At 37.7% G+C, this 24741-nt stretch overlaps 2 protein-coding genes and 1 long non-coding RNA gene across 9 annotated transcripts; 2 read left to right on the forward strand and 1 right to left on the reverse strand.

The window, feature by feature from the left end:
• Positions 1–1571: 1571 nt before the first annotated feature.
• On the reverse strand, positions 1572–10913 carry LOC116214078 (probable ribose-5-phosphate isomerase 4, chloroplastic). Of its 7 annotated transcripts, none has more exons than XR_004158228.1 (11): positions 10671–10913; positions 9509–9636; positions 8748–8817; positions 7762–7866; positions 7545–7640; positions 7393–7449; positions 6464–6581; positions 6297–6363; positions 5306–5531; positions 4568–4646; positions 1572–3218 (listed from the first exon to the last, which is right to left on the reverse strand). XR_004158228.1 is itself a non-coding variant. In XM_031549341.1 (9 exons), exons 2-9 carry the CDS (start codon positions 9610–9612, stop codon positions 5447–5449), a joined length of 702 nt encoding a protein of 233 aa, XP_031405201.1. In that variant the 5' UTR covers positions 9613–9636; positions 10189–10339; the 3' UTR covers positions 5093–5446. The 7 variants fall into 7 exon arrangements, 4 of the variants coding, with proteins under 4 accessions (XP_031405201.1, XP_031405202.1, XP_031405199.1 ...); XR_004158229.1 differs by having other exon boundaries at positions 1572–3236; XR_004158227.1 differs by having other exon boundaries at positions 1572–4646.
• A 5188-nt stretch (positions 10914–16101) lies between these two features.
• Positions 16102–22107, forward strand: LOC116214995 (gamma-soluble NSF attachment protein). The gene is made up of 9 exons (XM_031550541.1): positions 16102–16275; positions 17371–17438; positions 17565–17649; positions 17722–17880; positions 18309–18446; positions 19223–19301; positions 20790–20869; positions 21364–21493; positions 21649–22107. The coding sequence occupies exons 1-9, from the start codon at positions 16229–16231 to the stop codon at positions 21754–21756; spliced, it is 894 nt and encodes a 297-aa protein (XP_031406401.1). The 5' UTR covers positions 16102–16228; the 3' UTR covers positions 21757–22107.
• A 265-nt stretch (positions 22108–22372) lies between these two features.
• Positions 22373–22924, forward strand: LOC116213142. The gene is made up of 2 exons (XR_004158005.1): positions 22373–22520; positions 22812–22924. It is a non-coding gene; the product is annotated as an uncharacterized LOC116213142 (long non-coding RNA).
• Positions 22925–24741: the final 1817 nt, after the last annotated feature.

The raw sequence follows: 24741 nt of genomic DNA on the forward strand, positions 1-24741 counted from the left end.
CAAACTTTGGTTCCTACATATGCCATTTTGATTTTAGAAAATTTCCATAGTTCTCACCTCCTCTAGAGGCGATATATTATTCACAAGCGTTGAAGGATCAAATCGGCCCGCAATTGTAAAGAGCGACTGCTTTATTAGGGGCCACTTTGAAGGAATGACCGAGAGCCGCTGACCCCAGGTCCTACCAGGGACCAACCGCTCCTTCTACACCGCACTTTATCATTTTATATTTTATTTGTTTATTTATTTATTTATTCACTTGTTTATTTACTTATTCATTTTTAAAAAAAATAACATCATATACGTAAATGTTTTAATATTTTCATTAAATCTCATAAATTATAACATCTTTCATCATATATCACGATATTTTGTTTTTTTTTTTTTTTATACAGCACAACACACCTATTTTCCATCAAATTCTAGACAAAAACTGACTTACCCTAATTTTTTGGAGACCGTGCACTGGGGGACATAATCAAAATATTATAGATATATAAGGAAAAAATTGAAACCCTCAAGGAGGATGGCCAGCTGTAGGGCTCTCCCTGATAGCCACCAGGTTTCGATCGAGGTCTCTGGCGACCTCAGGGATCACCCGCGAGCCCACTAGAGCGGAGTCACCATTGAGACCTCCACAATCAGATTTTTTTTAATAAAAAAAGGTAAGGAAAAGGTAAAAGGGGGTCGGAGGTGGGGCCTCGATGATGGCCCCACCAGAAAATGGGGGCGGCTGGTGACAATCGAGCTCGTGGTCAATCCCGCTTAGGGGTTTGAAAGCTTCGATTACGGCTCCCTACCCAAAAAAAAATATATATCTGAGGGTTGGCGGCTGTGGCCGCAACTGATATCCCAACACAGTGGATGCTGTCGACGACCTCACCACCGGGCCCCCTCCAATTTTAAATTTTCTTCATTTTCTGTTTTTGTCTTTTATACTTTTTATTATAAAATTAGGTTGTGCCCACAACTGTGGCATGTGAATGGGACCTTAAAATAATAAATTACGTTAGCTTTCCATTTAGCTTGATGGAAAATAAACAGTGCGCTTGTTTGTGCAAAAATTTCAAAATATTTTACAATCTGATAAAAATATCGATATATATTATCTGATCAAAAAATTCAAAATATCTTACTATAAGGTGTTATTTTCCATTTACTTTTTTATTTCATTTATTTTCCCACCTCCTCTGTTCTTGAAAATCAAACGCAGATGTTTCACTGAAACAGAGCTTTTGGAGCAAACCTGTAAACTACCCAAAAGTCCAACACCCTTTTTCTGACTTCTTTTTGCACTGCCGTTTGTTTTTACCTTATCTTTAACGTAGCAGACGTGCAGTCCCGGGCATAGGTGGACACATGAAGAAGATTAACAAATATGGGAAAATTCTACAGCTATCCCGAGATTTTATTTTTCAAATTTTTTTTAAATATTCATTCATGAATTGGTAAATGTCTCCGCAGTGGGTTCTCCCAAGCACGACTGCAATGGTCCAGCGAACAATTCACAAAGCAGAGGGAAGTGAAATGTTAGAGAGAAGAAAAAGAAGAACACAGAGATTCGAAGGAAGGAGAGAGAATGCCTTCAAAGATGATGATGGATGATTTCAACTCAACAACAATGATCACCTTCACAGAATGGATATTGAAAGTGATGATTGTCTCTGGTTAAATAGCTCACTCTCTCCCTCTCTGTCTTTCTAATCGAATGCACTGATCCCAAGAGTGGATCAGCTATACTAGCAGAAAGATCCCTCGACTATCGATTATTACATCCGCACCATTCAAATTAGCTTTATTATAGCTTTTCCCTTTTCTCAAACTTCCAGTTCATTACATTACCTCCCCCTTAAGATACCTTGTCCTTAAGGTTGAAGTGAGAGAATCGCATCCTGATATCATTTGCAAATTCCCAAGTGGCTTCAACTAGTGATGACTGAGACTAATGAATGAGGAGTTGAATTGCTGCCTTATTTCCTTGCTTCATCATCCTCCTCTCATCCTTTCCAAAATTGCTAATGGTTGCTTGCTCTCAATAGTAATAAGTTCTTGAGGCAATGGAAGCACCTACATAGTAGTTGCAGACGCTACTGCCTTCTTCAACTGTGACACATGAAAAGTGTGATGAATTTCAGCTGAGGAAGGCAACTCCAGCTTATATGCCACTTCCCCTATCTTGTCCAATATCTTGAATGGACCATAATATCGAGGGGAGAACTTCTGACAGCTTCGATTACCCATTGACTCCTGCTTATAACGTTGCAGTTTCAGGTACAACCAATCCCCTATAGAGAAACTTGTCTCCGATCTCTTCTCATCAGCCTGGAATTTCATAATGTTTTGTGCCATATGCAGATGATGCTTAAGGAGATGAATCATTAACTCCATGTCCTTCAAGTATGAATCCACCGATGCAACACTAGAATCTCGAGGGAAGTAAGGCATATGCAAAAGAGGAGGAAACCTATATAAGGCCTCAAAAGGTATCAATTTGATGGTCGTGTGGTATATGGTGTTGTACCACCACTCAGCCATGGGTAGCCACTTAGCCCAGGTGCAAGGCTTGTCGATCATCATACAACGTAGATAAGTCTCTAAACATCTCTAACTGTCCATCCGTTTGTGGATGGTAGGCAGAAGAAGTTATCGGCCCTACACCCTAAAGCTTGAACATGTCTTGCCAAAAAGCGCTCAAGAAAACTGGGTCTCGATCGCGTATAATTGTTTCTGGCAAGCCACGAAGTTTGAACACGCCATCCACAAATGCTTGAGCGATTGATGCAGTGTGTAGGGATGAGATAAGGCCATGAAATGTGCATACTTAGAACATCTGTCGATCACCACAAATATGACATTTTTCCCTTGAGACTTAGGCAGTCCTTCAATAAAGTCCATCGTAATATCTGTGAAAATGGATCTTGGCATGGGTAGTGGCTGTAAAAAACTAGGATAAGCCCTATGCTCGGCTTTATTTTGTTGACAAACTAAATATTCTCTGACAAACTCTCGAACTTGTCTCCACAACCCCTTCCAATACAGCTAGCTAGAGATCCTCTTTGCAATAGCTTAAGTCCCTAAATGTCCTCCCATAGAGCCCGAGTGATGCATTGTTAGAATTTCCTTTTGCAATTCTTGGTTGTTGCCCAACACAAGTCTTCATTTCCTTCTTAGTTGCCCCCTCTTTCCCATGAAAACTTAGGATGAGATATTGGATCTTCCTGCAATTCAACAATGATCTTTTGTAGATGAAGGTCAGTCTCCCAACTTTATTGTATCTTGTTGTATACATCCCACGAAACTGCTGATAAGGCTATCAAAGTTGACTTATAACAAGGTATCCTTGAAAGTGCATTAGCCATTTTGTTTTCCTAGCCCTTCTTGTAGCAAATATCATAATCATAGCCTAACAACTTTGCAAGCCATGTGTGCTGAAAAGGAGTATTGAGTCTTTGCTCCAATAAGTACTTCAAGCTCTTATGGTCTGTCTTGATAAAAAAATGTTCACCGCTGAGGTAGTGATGCCATTTCTTAATAGCGTAAATGATGGCTGAAAGTCCCCTTTCGTAAACTAATAGAGCTTGATGTTCTGGTGCCAGGATCTTACTGATATACGCAATGGGTGCCCAATTTGAGTTAAGACAGTCCCAATCCCTGCCCTTGATGCATTAGTTTTCACCATGAATTTCTTAGAAAAATCAAGAAGTGTCAATACTGGGGTGGAAACCATGGCCTTCTTAAAGTGTCTCAAAAGCTGCTTGAGCCTCTACTCCCCACTGAAAAGAATCTTTATTAAGGAGATCACTAACAGGTTTGCTGATATTACTAAACCCTCTAACAAATAGCCTATAATACCCTATAAGACCCAAGAATAAGAAGATCAAGGGGCACAAATTGTTCGAATGCCCGGTTTGCACAAATTCCATGGATCCCCCAATTTATTGTGCAAGAGAGGCAGCTTGGAGGAGAAGATCATGGGGCTCCCATCCGGCCTCCACCCCCAATTCGCGGGGTTGCTAAATACTCGTGAAGGCTCCGACAACCGCGCCTATGAGGGGACGCAGCCAGAGGCCGACAAGGGAGATCTACTCTCCCTCCATGTTTCTTTTAATTGTCATCTTAGTTTTTTAATCTTTTTTAAATAATTTCTTATATACGTGTCTCGAGCTTATTGGTTATCAGTGTTCTGTGAGCCACGTCAACGTTCACATAGGATTTCCGTTATGGTTCTGTCAATGGATTTGAAGGCGGGACCATTTTGTATAATGAAATTGAGAATGTTATGTCATTTTGATGGCAAAAATTTTCCAGGTACTAAAGTGATGGCGATGCAAACATTCGAGGACTAAGTTGATAGCTTACTCAAACATTTAGGGGGCGTTTGGTTTCAAAGTTAAATTAAGTTTGATTTTGATTTTGATTTTGATTGTGGAAAAAGACAAATGAGATGATATTATAAATTTGACTTGGAAAACATGTGTTTTTGTTGTGTAGTGGGTAGAGTTAAAATCAAAATCATGATTCTAAAATCACATCATGAAACCAAACAGGCCCTTAAAACCGTACTCACCTTGGGTTGGATTTTTCATCATATTCAGTTCCGGTCCCCGATCTGAAAAAACCGCACTCACCCACTGTACCAAATATGGCTGCGACAAAGAAAAACACAAAGGGAAATGAGAATGGAGAAACCTCGTTGCCCATCTAAATCTATCTTTTCAAATGTGAAATAGGCAATGGGACTTTCTCAATGTTAATTTCAGAATGGATCTTTATTCATCCCGTCGCGATCTTATCACTAATCTAAATTGGTCTGCATTCCACCTAGTCAATTGATCGCAAATTAGCAAGGAGAGAGATTATTATCAGTACTCTAATTTCTGCGCAATTAAACGTTTTCGTGTTTCAAACAGTTTCCTACGAACTCAAAAAAAGAAAGATATCGCTGTATATTCTTGAAATTACAGATGTGCTGTTTGTGCCGAAGATATGGATCAGCAGCATTCGACAATGTTAAACCATACTTAAGATAAGGAGAAACATGAGACTACAACAGACAACTGCGACAACTAACATGCGAGGAACGATGAATTAGGGAACATAACATAACATGAATTGAAAGTGCCAATAATGGCCATATTTACTATTTAGTCGCTTCAATTTAAGATCATTACAGCGATAAAAGATGTCGATTTACAGAAGATGCACGAAAATAATGTTACAGGGCATCAGAGCAGCATTTTCTCAAAATTTATAAGGAAAATATTTATAGCTCTATTGCAAATGCTATACAGAAGTACGTATATACCTGGAAATTTCCTCGAAGTACAAAAATTTGGGTTGTTTTACTGCTCTCTTCTTTTGTTTTACTCATTCATATCAGGTAGTCTTCACACTTCCCTTGAATCGTGACATTGTGAGCCAATAAAGAATCAAAACTCGAAGATATTCATGTTGCAGGATTCCCAACTGCGTTAGCTGCCACATTGTCAATAACTTCAAGTCCAGTCTCTGAGGCAACCACCACGGTACATCTATTGTCCACAATGATCACACCGAAATTGAACAAATAAACCGGATAGAGCATCTAGATTCAGATAAAAGGTTAAATTATCGTAAATCGCAGAACCCTACGAATTTCTGTGGCTTCTTTGAGTAGATAAGCCTCTAGTCTTTGAATTCTAGAGTGCGTCTAATAGGCCCCTCTTTGTTAAGCTATTAATATTAAAGCTCTACATAAGTACATACTACAGTTTGGACTACGGGCTATCGAGTCCACACAAGTTTAGACTTGATTCGTATGTCTTCTCTCTTTGCCCTCTTTCCTGCAAGGTGAATACTTCTCTATGCAAAGATTCACATCAACCTGCTTGATAGATCTAGAAAGCACTTCCATAGGATTGGACCGAAGACTCTCTGAAGACACACCAATGTAAACCTTCCATTTTTGTTCACTTTGGATTTCCATAATTTTTGTGTCTGAGAAGAGCATGATTAAATATATCAAATGTCAACCTAATAAAACTAGGAAAAATCTACCCTGTGTCCCACCCAGTGCACTGAGTGGTTTGCATGCTTTCAAACAACAATATGCTAGAGGAGCTCAATTTTACCCAGGTAGATGTTCATTACCCCCTGTTTGAGGTAACTGAACCTAAACTCAATGGTCTTTTGCCCAATTAAGCGAACAATGGAATGCATAAGAAGTTCACATGATATGCATCAGACCTCGAAAAATGTTATTCTGATGAAGTAAACAATCAAGCTGAGAGGAGCTGCAAGAGAACAAGGAAACTCACGGGAACTTTGAAATAACTCCATGGTCTACAACCCCATTGATTTTATCTAAGCTCTCAGCCACTTCAGCTGCAATTAAGGTGAAAAAGAAACAAGAACATAACTTATAATCTTTAGTGATCGATTAAGAATGAGGAATGAGAAACGACAGTAAGCCTGCACATATTACCGAGACTTGTAATTGGAGATGTGAATATGACATCGAGAACATTGTGCCCTTCTTTGGTGATCAATGGGTAATCGCCTCCAAGGGGATCAGCGTGGCCTATTGATGGCCTCCTCCAGACCTTTTGTGAGGAGAAGGTAATATTAGTTATCTATGCACTGGCAATGACAATTGCCCACACAGGGCACATTAAGTACCTATAAATATCCATCGGCCAAAGCCCAGCAAAAAGTCACAGTGGCACCTACAGCAAACTTGTAATTTCTCATCAGTTAAAATTAGCTTTTCTCTGGAAAAATTTACCACCGCTCGTTCCCATTTTTAGGGACTTTTCTACACCCTATACTTTTACTGTATTCAACATGATTAGTCTCAACAATCACAATTCACAAAATTTACCTCTTGTTTCCATTTTTAGGGACTTATTCTAGACCTATACTTACTGTATTTGACATGATTGGTCTTAATCATCACGCTTTCGATACAACCTCGAATTAAACTGATCTAACATACTTCAATCCAAATATACCAGGTACAGTGAATTTCTCTCCAGTTGTACTTCTGTCTTGATGAATGAAAAGGATTATTTTCTATAAAAAGGAGTGTTACAAGCTATTGAACCGAAAATGGCAACCTTTCCTTAGTAAATGCCAGAGGATCAACAGAGGCCAGCATAACATGTTATGAGAACAACCAACTACCTCTCAAGTAGAATCATGATTATGCAATTTGTTGTGATGAGTTTTTTTTTTAAGCAATTGTTGTCCTTGGGACTTGAAAAATATCATTGTGTTCATTGAAGATTGAAATGCTGAAGATTTCTAGAAAATACATGCATAGCCTGGCCTGGCCTTATGACATTGTCCAGGTTTAAAATTATGGTTTATCATTCATATAAAAATGGACAGTTTGGGATCATATCAAAGCCATACCTCTGCATCACCCAAGAACAGGTCATCAATCTCTTCAGCTGTCTCCATCCAATTGATCTGGAAACATAAGTTTTGACCCACTGAGCTTTTCCTTAGATGAGTAGCTAATAGCGGATGTATTTTAGACCATGTTATTGTTCACAGCTGCTTACAGATTGAACTAAAACTGGAACAGAACCCTCTAGAGTGCTTCTGTACTTGCTTTCCATAATCATGAATACAAGCTTCTTGGCTGCAGTTAGTATACTCTGCAGATATCAACAAAGAAGCTAATGTCGAAGTACTGACCTAATATTTATAGTGCTATAATAAAACGGTGAACTAAAACTAGGGATGTCTTCCGCTGCCCAAAAATAAATCTCCACTGACCTTCTCTTGAATAATGGACTCTTCACCTTGCAATCTACTATGCCCAATGACTGCAATAAGTGTTTCTTCTTCTATAATATCAGCATCATCAAATGCAAAGTCGATCTATAGCAATTGAATTAATGCGACAGTAAGTGGATATCTGAATATTAGACATTCAATTCAAACAATTGAACATTAGACACAAATTCGGAAACAGAACTAGCCAGTAAACTGACAACAAAAGCTAGCGCATGAATACTAAAATTTCACTTTTCCCCCTTAAACCTTACTCCTAGAAACTTATCATTCAAAAAAAAAAACTTTACTCCTACTATGATTGCAGCCTTATATATTTTATCCTTTTCTGGGTGCCTCTGCCATGTAGTTTAGGCTAAGCTTCATACCGCTAATCCATGGCTAGGATAAGATACTTCAAGCAAATTATCTTTAGTTAGAACCATATCCAGGCTTTCAGTTCCAATACATTAATTATGCAGGTTCAGATGATCATAAGACATTAAAAAGCAGAAAGAACAGAAAGTCGTCCCACCAATAGTCAGCCCTACGGATTCTTCATTGTCCCAGCTATAATCAACAGTTATACCCTCAAAAAATATGTATAGTGAAAGCCACCTTTTAGGTTCCCACCCATGTCCTAAGGATGCTTATGACTTCTATCTCTATCAGTCTAGGACTCTAGGGTCTCTTAAGAGTCATATATTCACAATGGACCCGAGAATGTCTTCACAAGTAAACATTGGTTATATCATTTTTACCAATGCTGCATGATTGCCTTGCCTTCCACCTTTTCCCAAGATAGATTCACTCAAAATGCTATTTTATTAGTGAGCCCAAATTTTATCTAACTTCCCACACTTAGCAACTTATCAGGGTGTTACAGATCAAATTTCAAAGGTTTCACCGTCAGATTTTGAGCTCTAACTGTTTCATAATACAGAAGTAAATTAACTACCCCTCTGTTTCAGTATTAGAAGACTTCATACTTGAGAATTTTCTTGATAGTTATCCAGTGGTATTCCAGCCTTAGCTGCTTCACTTGCACTGGCAACAGACCTGCACATGCAAAAAGCTTATAACAAAATTAATAATATTGCTGTAGTAGTAGAAAAATCATTTTGTAGCATCAGCTCAAGCCCATTAACATATTGGAGAATAGTGCATGCGACAACAGCAATAGCAGCAAAGATAAGGAAGCTATATGTGCTTGTTAAATAGATAGAGAAACAAGTAGCGGAAAGTAGCTAGAAGCTTGTTTGCTTTGGACTGTAAGGACTAATTGGATGAAGCACGGGTAACCTTCGTTATGGGGAGAGAAAAATAAAACAAAATGAAACAAATAGAGGAACTATGCTTATTTTTTGGCCTTTTTTTTTCCTTGAGCCCCCATAATAGCAATGGAAGTAGTTCATTCAGGTCATCTTTGGAATTTGAGGAAGGACCAATTAAACAATATTAAGCCACATCAGGAGCATTGAAAAGAGAGTTTATACGTCTAATAAATTTTGTTCAGCGGTTGTGCTAGGGTTTAAAGCAGAACAAGTGGAAACCTTGGAAATCTAAAAAAACCGAAACACTTTGTGAATCTTTTTCTTCAAGTTGAGAGCAATCATGAAAGAATTATCAAATTCACAAAGCTTTGAGTATGAATTTACAAGCAAATCACATGCAATTGGAAATATGAGATGCAATAAAAATAGCTGAATAAGGAAACGTACTTTCAAGATCTAAGGTTAATAAAACTCACGTGGCAATCCCAACAATATCTTCAAGAGCACCAGCACGAAGCTGCTGGCCCAGATACTTTATGGCCATGCCAGAAGCAAGACCAGATCCTAACCCAACTACCATCCCACTGTTAACGTATTTGTCCACCTGCAAATGAAGAAAAGGGTGAACAAAAAAATTAGCAAATCACCTCCTATTAGTTGTAACTAAACTGCCAATCACAACCCATAAGACAATCTCATATTTACTAAAATAAATTCACACATATGAAATCGCTTAGCATCGGAATGATATGAGGAACCATACCCATGATTTACAGCGTTTGAGGAGTGACCCAACAGAAGGGGAATTACGACGAGTATGTTGATTTTATGGGAGATGTCATGGTACACGAAAAATTATGAGGCAAGGCTGCAAGAAGCGATACATAGTTCGAGTTGGAAATATAAGCTAATTATTAGGCAGGATCCAAATGACCAAACTCCGGACATTACATTGTTCTCCTAACAGGTAATGATTTATGAATAAGGGAAGGATACAAGATTCAACACTGACCAGATATTCAATAATCGAAGTAATTCATATTGCGTTAAGTTAGCAGGAGAAGTGAGAACATAGTGTAATATCTCATCTTGAAAGTCAAGCCATAAGTTGACCATGACCAATTATATAAAGAGAAGCAGAGCATGGAATGCATACCAATAGTCTGGCAACAAACTCAGTTGCAAGGTTAATCCGCTCTAAGCATGACACAAGCAGTTGATGCCAACCGAGTGTCACTTGATATTACGAGTATACGATGCATCGAAAGCACATGACAGTACCCCGATAACAGCAGAACACTAAGATTTCCTACTCTCATAGGTTCACCCGACAAACAATAATCGCATATCAAATGGATTCTACCTACCTGTCAGTCAATGTAGTCAGTCAATGTAATATCGAACTGGGTCTCAGACAACCAAACCCTGAACCCTGACTCTCTGATTAAGCTTATGACTTGACCGAAATGGCCCTATTCATGTAATCACTTTCGTTTATCTCCAGGGGCTTCCTGCATACTAACGAGCATAGAGCTTTTCGGCTTGCCCCGAATGTAAGACATGTGGATGGGGCGGCGAGAAGCAATGCCGAGTGGAAGGATTGATTATTTGAGGGAAGAAAGGGCCGGGAAAACTTACAGTGTACTTGGCCGCGCGGAGGAGAGGAGCGGCGGGGTCCAACGGGGCAAAGGACGCGGTGGCTCGGAGGATTGTTGTGGCCCTCATTTTGGTGCAAGCCGGTGGCCGGAGAGAAGAGAAGGGGAGGGAAGCTGCTGACAGTGATGACGCCATTTTCGGAGCGCTCTCTATCTCTGCCCTGCTCTCGCTCCAACATAAATATGGATCGATGATGATGACGACGGGTGTGGTCTTCTATTGACGAGTTCCTACCGACTTTCGCAGGTCCGAATGGATTCTATTTATATATACATATAAGGGTAAATTATAAAAAATAAAAAACCAAATTTTACATTTTGTTTCAATTTAGAAAACTTTTTTTTTTATATCATGGAAATTTATCAACTCCCAATTTGTATTAATTTTAACATGACGTCACATTTTTTGGTTAATTTAAACGGAATTACTGACTTGGCTCACACACAGTGGATCCGAACGGTTTTATGTATAAATATTTTGAAAATTAAAGGGTAAATTATAAAAAGTAAAAAACAATTTTACCTTTTGTTTCAATTTTAGCAAACTTATTTTTATGTCATGGAAATTTATCAACTACCAATTTGTATTAATTTTAACAGGATGTTACATTTTTCTTTAATTTAAACGGAATTACTGACTTGGCTCACACGAATGGGTCCCAAAAGGTTTTATGTACAAATATATTCCGAAAATTTAAAAAGTTAAGAAAAGATAGAGGAAAAAAAATAAAAGAAAACGGGTTCCATTGAGGGAAAAGTCTACAATGACCCATTAACATATTTATAAATATATATATATATTCATTAAAAAAAAGGACCTATTAACTCATCAATGATACGAATTAATATGGCTAAATCCTCAAACAACTCTCTAATGTCATATGTTTAAGTTACTCCTTCCTTAATCTAATATATATATATATAGGTTAATTATACTAATGATCTAAAAAGTTTTAATAATATATGATGTTGGTTCAAAAAGTTTTTTTTGCTACTTGATAGTATAAAATATTTCAAAGTTGTGACATGATAGTGCAACCCGTTATATCACCATTGACACCGTCAAGTTGTCATTTACAAGATTATAAATTTTACACCATCATGTAACTTATGTAAAACATTTTGTACTATTAAGTTATAACTTCAAAACATTTTGCACCATTATGTAACGTCCCACAAAAATCGATTTTACACAATCAGCGTCGGCTTGACGGCTTCAATGGCGAGATAACCGTTTGTACTATCATGTTACAACTTTGAAACATTTTGTACCATCAAATAGCAAAAAAAACTTTTTGGACCAACCTGACACATTATTAAAATTTTTTGAATCAACAGTGTAATTTACCATATATATATATATATATATATCTTTTATCACTTGTTTGGTATCCTCTTTTATCTTTTATTTATTAGGAGAACCAATACAATTATTCTAAATATAAATGTATATACCACCAAGGTGGTAGCCCAGCTGGTAAAGAATTTCGTCTTCCAAATGGGAGGTCAAGGAGTCGAAACTCGACTCAAACACGAAAGCGCTTGCATTAGTAGACCCTTGTTCTCTACCCTATGAGAGCTGTTCTGATCCACTGTGCGCTTTGGTGGGGTCATGGTAACCTAGGGGGTTGCTATGCTGGTCTCCTCTTCTCGGCTTTTTTATTCAGCTAAAAAATATATATATATAAATGGATATAGGAAAATAAACTTAGAACAGAATCGGAATTAAAATTTTTTAGAACATTAACTACACTGTCAATCTGATACACTTTTAGTTTACGATATCTTGAAACACAGTTCTTTTGTTTTTTGTTTTTTGTTTTTCCGATCGACTTCTAGAAATAGTTAATTGTTTCAAATTCAAATGTGCTTGTTTTAGAAATATAAAAATAACAAGAAACATAGCTTGGACATTTCCAAGCAAGCATCTGGACAAGTTTCTGCTGTTTTACCTCAAATTGCAAGTGGGCCCTAGCCAAAACAGTTATATATCATAAAGCGAAAATTATGAAGAGATTAAGAAGGCAAGAGTTCCCCCTAACACGTAGCTCCTAATAATAATTAGACATAAGATAGAATGCATATAAGAAAGGAGGGCGGGGAAAATGAGAAATATCAAAACTAAGCACACGTTTATTTTAATTTAATCAATTAAGTATTTATAAGTTAATTATAGGTTAGTTAAAAAACGAAATGAGAGAAAGTGAAAAAAAAATGAAATATGATGGTCTAAACTACCTTAATGGCAAAGATCTAAAGTGAAAAAATTTGACTTAATAAAAAAAATTATTTTTCACTTACTAATATTTTTAACCACGAACAAAACATATTTTTATCCTTATCAATTTTCCCTCTTGTCAAGGATGGAGCAAGAAAATTGACAATTGAATATTAATATTTTATATTTCATTATTCAAATGGGAAAATGAATAAATTTGAAATAATTACAGTAATAGTTTTAAAAGTTTTTATTTCTTGAATTTGAGTCTTATAAGTTTAATTTTACAAAAAACGAGTCTTAAATAGTTTCAAAATCTGACAGTTTTAGTCCATTTTGTAACCACCATCACGGTGTGCCTGACTAGACTTAATGCTATTAACTTCGTCCCAACTGGCCATAATTTGTCCATGTGGCAATTTTTTATTGGCAAAAATTTAAAAATGGCATAAATTTAAGCAAGAAAATAAAATTAATTAAAAAACAAAGAAAAGGAAACTGAAACCTTCTCGTGTTGGGTGTTTATCGGGGTGGGGCCCCTCCAACGAGCCCACCACCATGGATGAGGTTGTTAGCAACCAGCAAACCACCACCCTCGACAACCACAACCAGTGGCCTCTTCCGCCCTTGGCAACCATAGCCCATGACGTCCTCTTCTTCTTCTTATGTTAAGATTTATATTCTATATTAATAAAATAAGAAGACTTCAATGAGTTTATTGGACATTGAGAACCACAACCTATTAGTTCGAGTTTTTGAGTTGGAGATGGGCTCAATCAACTTATATAGGCCAAGTGGGTACTTTACATGGTATTAGAGTGGGTTACGCTTCCATGGGCCCTTGTATGCTCACATCATGCTAGGCACAAAGTATGAGAGCAACCGAAAATTGCGCTTTGTGTCAGTTCCTTCTCGCCCAACACGGAAAAGGGGCCCGACTTGTGACTAGTTGTTAAGGATAGGTGTTTAAATAGCAAGTGACGCATTATTGCAAGTTAGAAAAGACCATATGTTGTCAAATGAGACGGGTATTGAGAGTTTATATCATACAAGGAAAAACTAGGAAGACTCCAATGGATTTATAAAAAATTGAATACCACAACCTACTAACTCGAACTTTTAGATTAGAAATAGACTCAATTTCTTATAGATCTAGTGGAAATTTTACACTCTTCTTCTTCTCTTTTTCTTTTTTCCTCTCTCTCTCTCTCTCTCTTGGTTTGCTTCCAGCCCAGCACCTCACTTGGATGGATAACACCCTTAAGCATCCTCCCACTCCAATCTCTCTAATCTCTTTATATGTGCTTTGTGTATTGCATCCTTCTCCTTCGATTCGATCAACGCCACCTCCATCCAATCTCTCTCTCCCTCCCCATCTCCCTCTCTCTCTCTCTATCTCTCTCTCTCTCTCTATATATATATATGCGCTTCTGCATATCTAGTCGTGGCCCCCTCCCCACTCAGTCTCACTTCTGTCTCTGTGTTTGTCTTTTGCAGGTTGCCCTTGGCTCCCTCAATATCGCTCTCTCCCACTCTGTGTGTATGAGTTGCCAACATGGGACTAGACCATTTCAAAAAAAAAAAAAAAAAAAGTTCTCGACCAAGGTGGCCGACATCCCCAATTGGCCCCCGCGACCTCGACGAGAGGGTGTGGCCTTGTGAAGTGGGAGTAGAAAATGGTTCTGTTCCTTTACTGCCACAACACCCAGCGGCCCACTTCGAATATGACCGCCCAGGAGAGACTAGAAGATCCATCCCGGTGCTGAAATTGCTAGATTACGTATCAACCAGTGCTTCTTATTATCATGAAAGAAGGAATGGGGGCAATTGACCTGTCCATAGCTTCTTCCATATCGGCTTCATTATTGGGTACTCTCGAACAACATGTAGGAAATTGCGTATCCTTTGCTGGCCCGTGCCGCTTCCACATGAGTTTCCACGAACACTCCTCCTGCAAGCTCATCCTTCGACAGAAGAGCATAAGCGGATTTGACAGAGAAAGTCCCATCCGAAGTCACCCTCCATGGTGGACAATCAGGTTCACTTAACGGGCTCGCCGGAAGCTTAGCAACGATATGGAAAATAGATTGATGAGGCAGCAAATCTGAGAAATGGTCCCAAAACCATCCTTGTAGTTTGCTTCCATAAGACGTAGCCATATCATTTTTTTGTGTGTGTTTATATTGCTTAAGGTTGCATTAAAATATAATCAAAATTAGCAATTTCGGATTGAAAGATTTTCTTTGTTGATATGATCGTGAGACTCTAGTAATGAATGAAATATACAACTATCAGAAAAATATAATCAATTTTATCAAGTGATTTTCTTTTATAAATATTTGTCTTTTCATTTGCATCAAATATGCTTTTATAAGTGAACCAATTACCATTTAATTATATATTTTATTTTAAGTTTTAATGAATCCCATAATTAATGATGTTCATGTGTTATAAAAATATGAAATAAATTTTTTCTTTTTTTATAAACTATAAAAATCAAAATTATAGTACCCAGTACTTCTTTATTTAGTATATTATCAATGTAAAATATATATACATATTCTTAATTGGTGCAATTATAAAACAAGGGAGAAATTCTTATTTATGAAATTTATCTAATATAATTTTAAGTTAATATCAAGGTAAAAATATTCTAAGATATTTTATTTTAATATCTTGAAAATAAAATATTTTTTAAAAATATTTTTAGAAAATAAAATCAATTAGTTACACTAAAATGTTTAATACATCATAAATGTACCAATTCTGTTTTGTTTTATTATATGTATATGTATATTATAGGTATAGATTTATAATTAATTAATATGTACGAATAATGTGGATTAATTAGAGTGGCAAAATTCGTCAAGTGGAATTGTAAGGACACCTATTTATGAAGCTAAGAGTTTTATATCGAGTTTAGAAGGTGTCCCTACATCGTGCACTTCGATTTATTTATACATATATATTGATATAATTGTAATTATAATTGATCTAACTGTTGAAACTCCTTAATTTAGGGTGAAGTCAAATAATTTACCTCAACTAATTTCTTAATAATCGTAAACTTATTCGGTATAGAACTAATTTACTTAAATATTATAAATTACTTTATTATAATAATTTTTGATAGTTTACTTTTTTATCGGGGAAAAAAAAAACAATCCGATTTACTCGTTGTTCGCCAAACAAAAGAAAATATCGGATGGATTCACAGGTCAGAAGCAAAACCAGATATTCGGGAGGAAGGGAATAGAGTATACAGCGCAGCTGCAAAGCGTTAGGGAGACGGAGAAATTTAAGCAGAACAGGGGAAGGAAGCGATGGCCGGTTCCGATCCCGACAAGCTCATGCTCAAAGCCGACAAGCTGTTAGTCCCTCTTTTCCTTCTCTCTGTTTCCTTCCGGCAAAATCTCGACATGGTTCGATTCCGATTTTGTGAAGTCATTTCATTCATTCTCGTGGATAATTTGATAATCGCCGTTGCTTTTCCGTGACTTTGATCGCCCGCCAACTGAAATCAAAACCCCCATTCGACTAATTCGATAGTTTCTGAGACTTGTGAATGTGATGATGAATTCGTCAGTCGAGATGACGGCTTCTGTGTGCTGGGGAATGCTGTGGTTGTTTGCCTGGATTTCATTGTAGACGATGTCAGCTCCTTGATTTTGCAGAGTTTCTTGGGAATTCATATGATATTTAGTTTTAATTTCTGCTCCTGTAATTCTCTTGTGAAGTAAACTTCCCGATGAAAGTTGTCTCTTTTGCCAGACAGACGAAGGGGATGCGTCCCAAATCTCTATTCATCTGTTGGATCTTATCCACCCACTAACACACGCACACATAGAGAGAGATTGGTGGAATTGAGCTTTTGTACTCTGTTTTGTGGATATCTTTATTCATGTTTAGCAATGCTTGATGGAATTCCATGCATTTCGTATGTCAAGTTACGGAAATATGAAGTGAGGGACTTTTGTCTGCTATAAGTTTAGATCTAGCACGAGAAGCTCAGAGGTCCATCTTTTGTTGCTTATTATTACTATGGGAGATGCTGAGATTTGAGAAACAAATATAAGTAGTAGTAGATGAAGAAGATGAGGGGAGAGAATATCTAACTCTTCATTTTCTCCCCCCTGAGAATGATGAAACTAAGTTCTCATTGATATTATTAGGAGTCATGTTTTTATGATGTACTCCTACTTGATTTTAAACGCTAATGGGGTGGCTCCCTTTGGTGCCATCAATTTCAACCCCTCCCGGTAAGCCTTGATTGGATGATTTATTGAACAAGGAGTTGATGGATTTCTTGGATCATCTCAATTGGTACTGATTCAATGGGCAGTGCAGGATCAATTTCCTCGGCTTCTTAAGCATTGGTTGAAATTCTTCTATTAATCCAGCATTGTGCAAAATGTTGTATGTAGCACAAGAGTTTAATCACTTTTCCAATCTTTGTGCTCACCAGAACAAAATTAAGTCTTACGAGGTGGAATGCTGATTGGAGCAGTGCAACTGCTTTCTATGAGCAAGCAGGTAAGCTAACTCATTTGTTATGTTACCTTCAGAAACCTGCAGTAAAAGTCACAATTCTGGTTCATATGAAGTGCTGTAATTTGTTTTTGCTTTTCTAATCCTTTATTAATATTTCTTCTGTTCAAGCTATTGCGTATAGGTTTGCAAAAAATTATGAGCAGGCCAAGATAGCATTTGAGAAGGCCTCAAAAGGCCAGGAGATGCTCTCCTCGTATCCTTTTCACTGTTAAGTTAATTTCTAGATTAATTCTCTTCTCATTTTTATGTCCTTGACGGATAAAAGTCCTTGGGATGCTGCTAAGCATATGGAGTCTGCTGCTGCTCTAGCAAAGGAATTAGGAAATTGGAAAGAGGTTGCTGACTTTTATCGAAGGGCTTCCGAGTTGTATAATGAATGTGGAAGATCACAGCCTGCATCGGATGCTCTTGCAAAGGGTGCACGGTAAATACATAGTTCATCCGTTTGTTGCTTTCATTTTTAATGCTGTCATTTGTGTATGTTATACAGAATAGGATAGAGTAATATATATGAATATTCCATAGAGAGAATTTGATTCTCAAGTTCTTTTTAACGGAAGATACTTGATTTTTAAACTGATTACATTTTTTATGGAAAAAAGTCTTAATGTAATTGTTTGATATTCAAGTATAAACATACATTTACTTTCTGTCCTTTTTACTTGGCTTTGTTTTACTGATTAATGTTGTTTAGTTGGCCATATTTGAAAGATCATCAATTAATTATGTGTAGTCTCTAGCTTTAGTTCGATAACTTGTCTCTCTTTTTTCTTCCTCTAGCTTTATCTGTTTGGCATATCTACTTAGTATCTAAACTTTATCCCCTGAAAGTGACCTCGAAATGTTTTACAGTGCTCTTGAAGAGGGAGCTCCTGAGGAGGCTGTTCAATTGTACACTGATGCTTGTGTTCTTCTTGAAGAAGACGGCAAAGAACAAATGGCCTTCGATCTTTACCGTGCTGTGACAGCTCTTTATGTGAAACTTGAAAAGTAAGTAATCTTTTGCTTGAGTAAAGAAATGTAGATGGAACCTTGGAAAATTCTTCTCCTTGTTCTTGCTATTATTTAGGGGAAGTGACAACTGATTCCTTATCTTTCTGTGAGGTTTGCAGTCTAACTTAAACTGACTGTTTGTCAAGATTCTATTAGTGCAAACTTCACATCTTATTATTTGCATACCCATTTTTCATAGAGAATTACTCCTTTCTATCACTGAGTTAATTTTAGTGCATCTATGTAATGGTTTAATACAAATTACACCAATCGTCAGATTTTGGGATTTATGGTCTAAGAAGTGTCTTATGTCAAAGAAACCAATGGCCTTTCCGTCGAACCATTATTCAGTAAAAAGTGCATTGCATCCATTATCATTCATTAATGCATTTGAATCTTGTAAAAGAAAAAGGCTAGCATGTTCTCAGGAATCTGTTTAATCAGTATTTGAATTCATCAAAATTAAGAGGACGAAGCTGTGGCTTAGTTACATAGAATTTTGATTGTGAAATGTGTCAATTTGCCATAGGATGAAAGAAGTTAGATCAAGGACCTTGGATGAATTATAACCACTCAATTGAAATATTGACCGCTCTGTTTCTCCGTCTTTTTTCATACCTATTTACATCTATATGTGTCTGAAAACTGCGGGAAAAGAAGCAACATTTCGTGAGAGTTCTTATTTATCTATTCTGGCTTTTCTGATTGATGTATGCCGATTTATGCCTTGCTAATGATCATTGAGTAATGGTTCCATATGTCATTATCATCAGGTACTCAGACGCAGCAACATTCTTGTTGAGATTGGGACTTGCAGCAGATAAATGCAATGCTACAAACAGCCAATGCAAGGTCTGGAATCTCCTGATTTTTTTTTTTTGCTGTATATTTTGATTTTGTTGTTGGGGGGTTTTTGGGGCTGTGGGGGGTGAGGGAAATTGCTGAGGCCTTCTGTCGTTTTACTCATGCCATTAGCCCTGGGAAATATAATACAATTCCTATCTATTATTTAGGTAATTCAATCAACAATTGACTATTCTCATTAGGCGTCTCATCAAATTTCGAAATTATTACTTTTAGGCTGCATTTTTGCTGGCAGATAGAATGTTAGAAATCCTTCTGTCTTCTTATCCTACTGTCTTCTTAACATGCCAAGAATCGAACTGATAAAGGTGGTAGGGGCTTCAGCTCTGATTGATGCAATTTGTATATACCATAATCGCCCCCAAAATTCTATTTCGTTGCTTAAATTTCCACGTACAGCCACTTTGGGCATCATTATGTTGGGTAGATTGTCACGGTTTTCACTAACACGTAGTTGGCTTGCATCTAGACTTTGGAGGAATTTTTCACACTTTAGGGGATTAAAATCATCATTCAGACAATGACAGAAAGAGAACCTTTCTATCCTCTTTTCCAGAACGCAATTGGAGATCTATGAGTATCATAGAAAAAATTAGAGTGCTGGGGCCTGTCTTTTGCACCCTTCGAGTAGAGTACTGCAGTTGAAGATGTCAGACAGTAACTATCGATGATGTCTATGTTTATGATAAAAATGACGTACTTTGATAGTAGTGTGGAGAATACATTCGTCGACTATTTTTCATCCACATCAGTCGGTTTTTTAAAGTATCTGCATCAAGCCAACATGATCCTTGGCTATGATAAACCTTGGCGAACTAAGACATCTAATTTGTCTTCCACGACATCAATGAATGTGGAAGTGAAGTGAAGGCATTGACCAAAATCATGATGGAAGTGCCAGATGCTCCCCTGGTGGAAAATGCTTAAGCGACCAAAAGACATTTTCTTGTGGAAAATGGAGAATGAGCTGGGACTGGGCAGTCTGATTTTGGAAGGAAAGGGAAAGTAACGTCTAGATGGAGCCAATTTTGAATTGAGGCTAGTCTCTTAGTTTGTGGCTAATTCATCTAGATGTATGTCGGTGCTCTGTTGAATATTGGTGGCTTTTTTAGCATTAGTAATCATTGATATTAGTGAGAGGAGCTAGGATATTATTTAGTGCTTTCCCATTGGAAGGCATACAAATTGGTGACCCCTTTGATTCCTCTCCTTTTCCCCTGATCACGCATGAATCTGCACTTTTTGAGACCATCCCAAATTCTACTGTGAAGTCAACTTCTATAATGTGTCATACTTTTTTCTGTTTGGTTTGCATTTTTGTCTGGTATTGTAGAAGAGATCTTCATTTTTCTCGCACTAGGTGTAAAAGGGAATAATTTAATTTGAGTATTCATTACACACCTTCAAAATATTATCTGACTTTGCTCTTTGCCTTCCAGAGAAACGATTTGATTTATGTAAGTTTGTTTTCATCAGGCATATCTCAGTGCAATTATTGTCTACGTGTATGTCCATGATATCGATCAGGCAGAGAAGTGCTACAACGATTGCTCTCAGTGAGTGTTTGTAAAAGTTCCTGCATCTATTTTCTTCATTGCACAATTTGAATGAGGTTGTTCACTTTCATCATTCAAGAGTAAATTATAGTTTCTGCTGCTGTGGAGCTTCTCCTTGCTCATTAATTGGTTGTCTTGTGAGACAGCTGCACACATCTGAAATCTGCTTTGAATTTTGAGTTGGCCAAGAATTGTGGAAGTCATCATAGAAATGATCAAATTTACATGTTATATCCATTAAATCTAATGCCATTTCTGCGGTTTAGTTGAAATGGAAGTAGGCAGAGAATCTTGAACTTCACATTTGATATGTGAATTTCTCTGTATGCCATGGTTATGGATATGTACTCCAATGATGAACGGAGTACACTATTATTAGATTAGAGGTTATTATGGAAGATCAAAGGATTTATTCGATTGAGAAGAAGGAATATTTTATTCTTTCTCTATTGAAGTCTAATTTGGACTCGTTCGGGCACTTTTTGGCTTGACAGGATTGATGCGTTCTTGAAAAGTGATCAGAACCGCTGCGCCATTAAACTCCTCACCGCTTATAATGAGGGTGATGTTGAGGAAATCAAACGTGTAGCTCAGTCGAGCACTATTTCGCATCTCGATCATGTGGTAGGTTTATTGTTTTAAGAAAAAACGAAAAGATTAGTATTTCAAGCTGTCTACTGCTATATATACTTATACTAATCACTTGCATACTAAAGTTCGATTTAGTTGCTCAAAATTATAGCTGGTTCTTTATTCGCACTTTATCTGCTTTGCTACAGATAATCAGGCTTGCGAGAAAATTGCCAACAGGAGATGTCAGTAGCAGCCGGAGGAATGATACCTCCAAGGAGGATGACGAGCCGCTTGATGAAAACGACCTCACATAGGGTTCCCAAAGATCTTCGTCTGTCTGGTCGGGGGAATTACTGTGGTCTTGGTGGTCTATTTTTCTTGTTGAGGTGATGCCAACTATCTTTGTCTGGGGGGGGGGGGGGCAATTACTGTGCTCTTGTTGATGTGTTGCTGTGTTGAGGTTATGGAGCTATTATTCTACTAATCTGATTTATCGATTCACGAACAAAGACCGGGTTTGTGATATTAGGTTCGATGTGAAGAGCTTCAACAGCTATTTTGTCACTTTGGATTTTAAGTCATACGTTTATGCATTGATCGAAAAAACAAAATACCGAAGCTTTCTTATATGTAAATACAGACTTAACGGATACTTTCTTTTGTCTTGTTTTCCTCTTTTGTTCTTCTTGAAAGTTTTAATAAAGATTGCATATTATCATTCTAAAATGTTAAAATTCACGTACGTAAGTTTTCACTTACGTGTGTGTGTGTGCATGTGTGTGTGTGTGTGTATATCGCCTCTTATATATGTATATATCATATGGTTTGCTCCTTGCACGGAGACATCATCATCATTCCACTTCTTATTCCGCTCTGCTCTCCGAGGGGGGGGGGGGGGGGGGGGGGGGGGGGGGGGGGGGTGGTGGTACAACGAACTCAAGAAATCCATCAAAGAACAGCTCCTTCCTTCCTCTTGATCCCTTCCCCTCCTCTCTCAATCCACGGCGATGGCAAACTCATTCCTCGAACGTCGGTGCTGCTTCGTCTACTGCTCTTGTTGATGTCTTGCTGTGTTGAGGTGATGGAGCTATTATTCTACTAATCTGATTCATCGAGTCACGAACAAAGTCCGGGTTTGTGATATTATGTTCGATGTGAAGAGCTTCAACAGCTATTTTGTCACTTTGGATTTTAAGTCTTACGTTTATGCGTTGATCGAAAAAACAAAATACCGAAGCTTTCTCATATGTACATACAGACTTTAACGCTTTTTTTTTTTGTCTCGTTTTCCTCTTTTGTTCTTTTTGAAAGTTTTGATAAGACTGCTTACTCTCATTCTAAAATGTTAAAATTCTCTTACATTTTACAGGATACAAGTATAAAATACAATCAGAAGACATAAGTGGCACGACCTTGTTACTGAAAATAGAAAACCCAACATTTGAGATTGATATTTTTTAAAGCTAATGCATGTTTGTATTGTATTTATATTTCACTTACGTGTTTGTTGCGTGTGTGCGTGTGTATCGCCTCCTATCATATAGTTATCCTTGCATGGAGAAATCATCATCATTCCACTTATTATTCCGGTCTGCTCTCCAAGAAGGGAGAGAGAGAGAGAGAGAGAGAGAGAGAGAGATAGAGAGAGAGAGCCACTGGTGCAACGAACTCAAGAAACCCATCGAAGAACAGCTCCTTCCTTCCTCTTGATCCCTTCCCCTCCTCCGTTAATCCACGGCGATGGCAAACTCATTCCTCCGACGTCGGTGCTGCTTCGTCTATGGCTCTGGCCTCCTCCTCACTGCCCTGACAGTGACAGCCACATCACTGCGGGCACTGACTGCAGCAGCAGCTCGCGCACAGGCCTATGGAGATGACGGCCTCAGCCCCCAGCAGCTTCACAACATCATCGATGCGCTGATTGGGTCGGGCGACTTCGGGAACTGGGGAAAGATCCTCTCCCCAACGGATCCCTCCATGTTTCCCCTCTGCCCGATGACTTCAGCTTCCCATCACTCTCCGCCAACTGCCTTTTGTCCTACGCCACCCAGGCCAATGATCCGGACCCGGACCCCACGGTCATTGGGATCGACCCCAATCATCACAAGATGGGCATAATCATCATCACAACCGTTGACAAATTCTCGCATATAGACCCTCACCACGAGATGTGCTTACTTGGCCTGGACTAGATCAGATCATGCAACTCATAGTGATGAACCCGAGTCTCTTTGATTTATTGAAGAATCTTGACATATATGAACTGATGAGAAGATCGACACAAAAGGTTGACACTCAAAACAAATCGAACAAAAAATGTCCACAATCGAGAAATTACGTACCTACTAGATCACCAGCCAATCGACTTGAGTTGTAGAGGAAGTGCGGCAGTGTAATCGAGGATGATGTCCCCGATACATTGGCCATTCCAAATTTGAGGAATTAGGCCATAGCAAGGGGTTAATTTGGCGTGGAAGATCTTAAGACGGTTGGATGACCGACTTTTTCTAGTACGCTATTCAAAAGGCAATTTCAAAGTACTTATAAAAATTATTTATTGAAAGTTTAAAAAATATTTATTAGATAATATCATGATGTCATATCACATCTATTGAAAAACCCTTTAAATCATCCCAATTATTTCAATTATAATAATTGATATGATACTAGAGTATCAATTCCTGCCTAATTTACGGTTTTCCAGTACTTGGTGCACTGATCGTTTGGATCCATAATTTCAATAATCTGGAAAAGCAACTAATCAAAATGAATATAAGCAGTAAAATCTTATTTTAGTAGTTTATCAATAAAGGAAAATTGGCATGATAAGTCGAAAAGCGGTGATAGAGAAATAATGAGTCTCCACAGCTGACAGTTCAGGTTTGATACTTCATATGAATATCAATGTTAAGGATTTCTGAACCTGCTTTTGGATTTCACTTTCCAGCATAAAAGAGAATACATTCCAAGTGATACAAAAGAAGAAATATAACATACATCAGAAGAGAGAAGGCGCTGATAGGATTTACCTGGATGGCTTGTGGCAACAAAAACCCGAAATATATCGATGCCGATGACATTGACAGTCAGCAAATCATCAAGAGTGGACAGGCAATTCCTTGTACTCTAATAAGGATATCGATTATTGTAATTGTAATTATGCCAAGAAAAAAAAAAGGGTAAAGGAAGGGGATTTGGTGTAGTGGTAGAAGTTGCCACCGAGAAACCATAATGTCTCGGATTCGATCCTCGTTAGTGGGACTCACGTGCCCCTTTATTTAACTTTGCGATTTCTATTC

Source organism: Punica granatum, chromosome 7, assembly GCF_007655135.1.
Source record: "Punica granatum isolate Tunisia-2019 chromosome 7, ASM765513v2, whole genome shotgun sequence".
Classification (NCBI taxonomy): Eukaryota; Viridiplantae; Streptophyta; class Magnoliopsida; order Myrtales; family Lythraceae; genus Punica; species Punica granatum.

Bases quoted from the DNA above. Each gene is read 5' to 3' on its own strand.
- LOC116214078 (XM_031549339.1), bottom strand. From the start codon at position 10,823: ATGGCGTCATCACTGTCAGCAGCTTCCCTCCCCTTCTCTTCTCTCCGG. The intron at 7,867-8,747 runs GTATGAAGTCTT...CAATTGCTATAG, and splicing joins ACTATCAAGAAAATTCTCAA to ATCGACTTTGCATTTGATGA. The intron at 7,641-7,761 runs GTCAGTGGAGAT...TGATATCTGCAG, and splicing joins AGTCCATTATTCAAGAGAAG to AGTATACTAACTGCAGCCAA.
- LOC116214995 (XM_031550541.1), top strand. From the start codon at position 16,229: ATGGCCGGTTCCGATCCCGACAAGCTCATGCTCAAAGCCGACAAGCT. The intron at 17,650-17,721 runs GTATCCTTTTCA...GACGGATAAAAG, and splicing joins GGCCAGGAGATGCTCTCCTC to TCCTTGGGATGCTGCTAAGC. The intron at 17,881-18,308 runs GTAAATACATAG...AATGTTTTACAG, and splicing joins GCTCTTGCAAAGGGTGCACG to TGCTCTTGAAGAGGGAGCTC.